The 6,000-nt window shown below is 46.9% G+C and overlaps 1 protein-coding gene across 1 annotated transcript; it reads left to right on the plus strand.

The window, feature by feature from the left end:
- Window positions 1-4,342: 4,342 nt before the first annotated feature.
- On the plus strand, window positions 4,343-5,278 carry LOC135882486 (olfactory receptor 51G2-like). Its single transcript, XM_065409415.1, has one exon. The coding sequence runs from the start codon at window positions 4,343-4,345 to the stop codon at window positions 5,276-5,278; it is 936 nt and encodes a 311-aa protein (XP_065265487.1).
- Window positions 5,279-6,000: the final 722 nt, after the last annotated feature.

The following is a 6,000-nucleotide window of genomic DNA, read 5'->3' on the forward strand; positions in this document are numbered from 1 at the left end:
AAATGAAGGTTGCACTGACGGAGTCTATGGCTGCACTCTGGGTATGGAAAGTTCAAAACTTTCTGCCCAGTCTATAGCTGGGGTATTGTGCCCATCAGCTACTCTAACCAGCCTTCCCATCTCTGTGTAGCCCCCTGCACCCTGTACAACACCCCTTCAGCAGATCCTGCGGGCAGTGGCTACTGTGACAGGCCCTGGTAGCACATCTCTGATGAACCTGTGCTAGCAGGGAGCTGGGGAGGATCCTAGAGCAGTTGTGGTGGCCCAGAGATTGTGGGTGGGGGGCCTAGCTCCCAGTGGATCACTGAGATCTGAATCTAGCTATGGGGATCCCTGGATCCTGGGTCCCCCTTTTCATTCCTCCGAGAGAAGGCAAGGGACCTCGCATCATGGAACGATCCGAGGGAAATTTCCATTTAGGGAGACTTGTGGAATCACCCTTCTTGGCCTCCACTCTGGATTTGTAATGCAGGAAAGGGGGCGGTCAGGGAGAAATTTGGTCCTACGTTATTATTAATTAATTATTATTGTTATTATTATAATATTTTATTTCAGCAAGATCACAGCTGTGATGGCATCATGGTTACCACTCGGCTGCCCTGGAGGTAGCCCTTTGACTAATTGGAACCATACGAACAGTGATGACAAGCCCAGATTCCAGGAATAGAGCCTGCAGCTGGGCTGGCGCTGCAGTCCAATTAGGTAGCATCACCCCACGTCCCCTGTGATTTGGCCTCCTGCAGTTTGCCATTGGCCATGACAGGGTTAAAGCTGGTGCATACAAAGCCATGCAGCTGAGCTTCCCTGATGGCCAAGTGGCCCCCAAGGAAATGTGCAGGCATGCTTCATAAAGACAGCTGCCTCCGTGTCTGAACAGATACTGCCTGCTGCCCGTGCAACCTCTCCGATGACTCCTTGTCCTTTAAGGTGAAAACCTCCAGTGTCAGCCGCTCCCCGTCTAGCAGGAATTGGGTATGTTGGCAGGTTTCACTAGCTTTAAAATGCAAAGTGAAGGGGAAAGGCTGCAAGCTGTTTCCATTGGCACATGTTCTGTGCAGCAGCAGAGGACTCAGCTGGGCTGTCGGGGTGACTCAGTGACAGGGGCTGGGGGGCAGGAAGCATTAGGTAGCTTGAGAACCCCTCCCCTGCATCTCCCCATGCTCCATGGTGGGCTCTTCAAGCTACAAAGAAATCTGACATTCAAAGCAAGCTCGAAGTATTAAAACCCCGATGCTCCAAGTCAGGATTTCTCAAGGGGTCCCATTTCTAGAGGAGCCATGAGCTCTGGGCTCGATCCTGCCAGGGGCTGAGCAAAATAAGACCCCACGGAATCTCAGTGGCTAGTTCCCAAATCACCTCAGGTTTATTTGCTTCTAGAAATTTAATCAGCAAATGCATTTTCAAAGGGTTCATTCTCTGGCTTGATTGTGAACATAGGAATTCAGAGCTGTGTTGCTCTGTGGTAACAGGTCTGATAGGGCTTATTTCTGTTTCCTGAGGGCTCTACCACTTCTACCCTGTGGATAATCCTCAGAGATCCAGGGTTACTGGCATCTCTGCCCCTCTCTGGTCTCTGAGTGCCACATGTCAGGCCTTGGTCCCTGCCCTCTCATGGGATGGAATCCACGATCCTCCCACGCTCAGACTGGGCCCTAAAATAGACCACAAGGCAGATGGACAGCTTGCTGAGCGGGTCTGAGTGGGTTCAGCACCTTTTGTTCATCCCTTTGGGAGTCTGAGACGAGTGACCAGCCAGACTTTTTGAACCAAAATACTGTTTAATCTGAAAAGCAGGAATAAAGTGTAGCATGGGAGAATAAGAGGGTTTTCAAACAACAGTCTGTACACGTCTCTGACCCCAAGCCCTCCCAATCTGACAGGGACCTAGGCAGGCCAAGAGCCTTCAGACATGCCCAGTGGTTTCTGTGCCTGTCAGTCTGAAGAGCTTCTCAGCAACAGTTGCCAGACCTCTGGACAGACTCCCAGCGCTGGCAAAACAAGCTGTGTAATGTGGCTGGAGCCTGGAAATAGGGTCTTCCAAGCTTGTAGCTCCGGTGTTGTCTCTCAACCCCCCTTGGGTGGCTACTAAGAGATGGCTTTTCTTAAGTTATTGCTTCCCTTCCTTCATGTTTTCCAGCAGCCTGCTGTTAAACTAAGAAGAACCACAGGTTTAACCCAATATAGTCATAACATAAACATCCCAATAGTTAACCCAATAGAACTCTACAGCAAATATCCCAACAACTGGGTTTAACACACACATTCATTATGGCAGCTCAGCTCCACGTCTGTCCCAATCCCATTCCCGGGTGCTATGGATTTTATGAATACAAGACAAAGACTGTCAGAGAAAGAGAGAGCAATAGACTACTTTCATGTGGGAATTTCCATTTCCATGAATACTCATGCATTTGACATTGAAATTCATTTCCTGCAAACACTCATTGCAGCTGAATAATAGGTGCTGGGGTTACTATGTATGAGACTGTGAGAGCTCAGGGAATGAATATTTTCTATACTGATCCCAATGCCTGTTACCACTCCGGATACAGGCTACAAACTGACAGAACAGAACCTGAGGAGAACCAGTCAGCTATTAACCCAGGGACAGAGGAGCTACTAGACTTTTGTTTGCTGAAAAGTGACTGAAAGAGGGCTGAGATGCTGCAAAATTTTCAGGTTCTGAAGAAATCCAAATGACAGATGCTACATTTTAAGTCCCTCTCTAACCTGAGAAATCCGCTCTGAAAGAAGATGAGAGAGAAAAGAATGGGTTGACATTCTTATAAATGTTATGCCAAATATTCCAAATACTGTTTACAATTGGTTTTGCTATTAACTCTTTTTTCAGTGACAAGTTGTACGATGCTGTCTCCTGGTAAACTCATGAGAAGGTGTTTCAAACATTTATATTCAGGGTCTGGCACACAATAACTGCAGTAGCTGTGCACGACTTTCCAAAAAGTCCTGAAAGAACAAAACTGCTGGTCTGTGTTTCAGCAAAGAGTAGAGCTGGGGTGTAGGAAAGGAGAGTGTTATAGTCTTTTTAAATAATTTATGCCCATCAGCTGTCACACGGACATGGCTGAGGTAACTTGCCCACTCAACTGGATATTAGTTGAAACCTAGTGTTTGCACTATTCATCTATGTGTGGGGCCAAACCCTCCCCAGCCGAGCTGAAGTAACTGTCCGTGTCAGCTTGTAACTTCCGAAATATCTATAGACCCTTCATGGGGAGAGGATACAGGTCCTGTGCGGATGAAGAGAAGCCTGTAGGATGATTGAGCTCTCTGGATTCAGTCAACATTGGCCAGGCTAAGCACCTCAGCTTGCAGGTCAGAATATCACCAGGAGCATTTTGTAAGGGAAAGTTAATAGAGTCCGGTTCTGATAGAATTTACCATGTAAATGTGCAGTAATGTAGTTAAAGTCACTGTTATTGAATTAAGCACCTGTCACTAAGAATTTATCCCATGTACTGGAAAGAGTCAGTGGCATAATTTAGACTCTCAGGAGTGGAGAAAATTAAAAAAAAATATAACAAGGCAATGAAATAAATTTATATATAGCTTCAACGCAAGACCGATAACTACAATGACCATATTTCCCATGCATTTGCCATGTGTTTACTCACATATCATGATACAATAAGCCACAGTCAGAAGTGGAGGTGTCTGTGGTAAGGTCACAATTGTAAAATCACACAGTGTTCAAATGGACTGTGTCACTCCCAGCCTATGGATGTCAATGAGGCCAAAAGCTTAGCAGGATTCAAAGAGGGACTAGATGCTTATCTGCATAACAAGGACATCCGATTACAGTAGTGAGGACTTTTTTTTTACAAAAAACGTTTTGGATGGGCGATAAACCTTCCTGATTTACACCACAAAGTATGTCAAACTAGTGAATGTCAGGGGGAAACTTTCCTTGGGAGCAGGTTTTCCCATAGCTTCCTACTGCAGGGCTGTTTCCACCTTCCTCTGAAGCATGTGGAACTGGTCACTGGTTACTGGGCTAGATGGACTGCAGGTCTGATCTAGTCTGGCAGTGCCTATCTTCCTATCAGTGGTGAAAATCCAAGACTATATTTATGCTGATCTTCCTTGAGCTCCTGGGAGTCTATAAAAAGCAACAGAGGGTCCTGTGGCACCTTTAAGACTAACAGAAGTATTGGGAGCATAAGCTTTCGTGGGTAAGAACCTCACTTCTTCAGATGCAAGACTATAGTCTATAGACTTGCACTGAGAGCAGAAAGATGCCTCACTAATTATCATCTAGTCTCCTGTTCTTTTTCCTTTCAGGAAGGAAAGTTCAAAAGTCCCCGGATCTGCCCAGTACATTATGTCAGCTGTCAATGACACCAAATTCAAATTTGCAGTGTTCCTTCTCACCGGGATACCTGGGCAGGAAGACGTCTATCTGTGGATCTCTATCCCCTTCTGCATAATGTATGTTATTTCGATAGTAGGAAATTCAGTCATTCTGTTCATTATAAAAATAGATCCAAGCCTCCATGAACCCATGTACATTTTTCTTTCCATGTTGGCCATCACAGACCTTGCCTTATCTATCTCCACCATACCAACGATACTGGGCATATTCTTGTTTAATATTAGGGAAATCAGCCTCAATGCCTGTTTTGCCCAGCTGTTCTTCATCCACTCACTTCAGTGCATTGAATCCTCCGTGCTCTTGTTGATGGCCTTTGACCGCTTCACTGCGATCTGTAACCCACTGAGATATGCTTCCATCTTAACCCTGACAAGAATATCCAATATGGGACTGGTGTGTGTGCTAAGAGGGGTGGCTGTAATATTCCCACTCCCCATTCTCCTGAAACGGTTCCAATACTGTCGAGCCAATGTCCTCTCCCATTCCTACTGTCTGCACCAGGAGGTCATGAAAATGGCTTGTGCGGACATCACAGACAACAGCATCTATGGCTTATCTGTTGCATTCTTTACAACATGGTTGGACTCGCTGCTCATCTTCCTCTCTTATGTGATGATCCTCAAAACAGTGCTGAGCATCGCGTCCAATACAGAGTGCCTGAGGGCCTTGAACACCTGCGTCTCCCACCTCTGCGCTGTCCTTCTCTTCTACATACCAGAGTTCGGCTTGTCTCTGGTACATAGATTTGGGAATAGCTCTTCTCCCTTACTTCAGATTCTCCTGGGCTACATCTACCTGCTGGTTCCGCCCCTGATGAACCCAATTGTGTACAGCGTGAAAAGTAAACACCTTCGTGCGAGGATAATCAAGGTGTTTGTGAAATGAAGGGTCAGTTCATCACCTGGCTTCAGTGCTGGTGACACCAGAAATAAAAACAATGGCCACCTATTCCATCCTGGACCCTTATATCTGAGATGACATGAGCTACTGATTTCCATTCTGTAGAGCGCAGTTCTGATGGGGTATGAGGCCTGGAGCAACGGGTCAGGGGCTGGTGATGGAGGACAATGCCCTTGGGGAAGGAGAACAAGGCAGGCAACAGCATTTACAAAGTGACTGTGTTCGTGGAGAGCCAGGGCAACAATAGGAGTTTGGCCCATAAATAGCTGTATCAGTGCCTGCTCCGACCTCAGAATTCCTCTCGATACAGTCAATAAAGAGAAGGGATGTGAATGTTGTTTCCTATTACACCTGACCTGTCACTGTCCTGCCTCTGGTTATACATCCACGGGCCATGAGAAAAGCTGCAGAGCTGTTCTGTAGTTGCAGTCCTGGTCCTTCCTGAGTGCTCTGGTTGCTGCGTGATACATGAGCACAAACACCCACCCTTCCCCTACTTCTTCAGCTAGGAGACCCAGGAGAAGCCATTCACACAGCCCCCCCCTCGCTCCAATGATGTCTCTGCAGACGGAATACCAGCCGAATCCACTCCGCACAGAGGCAGAGCCAATGTGCGTGTGTGTGAGGGTTGACACAGAGGAGTCATGGCAAGAGACTCAGGCCCAGATTCCCTACCCAGCCCTTCTGTTTGTGCTGCCCCATCTGCT

Source organism: Emys orbicularis, chromosome 1 (genome assembly GCF_028017835.1).
Source record: "Emys orbicularis isolate rEmyOrb1 chromosome 1, rEmyOrb1.hap1, whole genome shotgun sequence".
Lineage (NCBI taxonomy): Eukaryota > Metazoa > Chordata > Testudines > Emydidae > Emys > Emys orbicularis.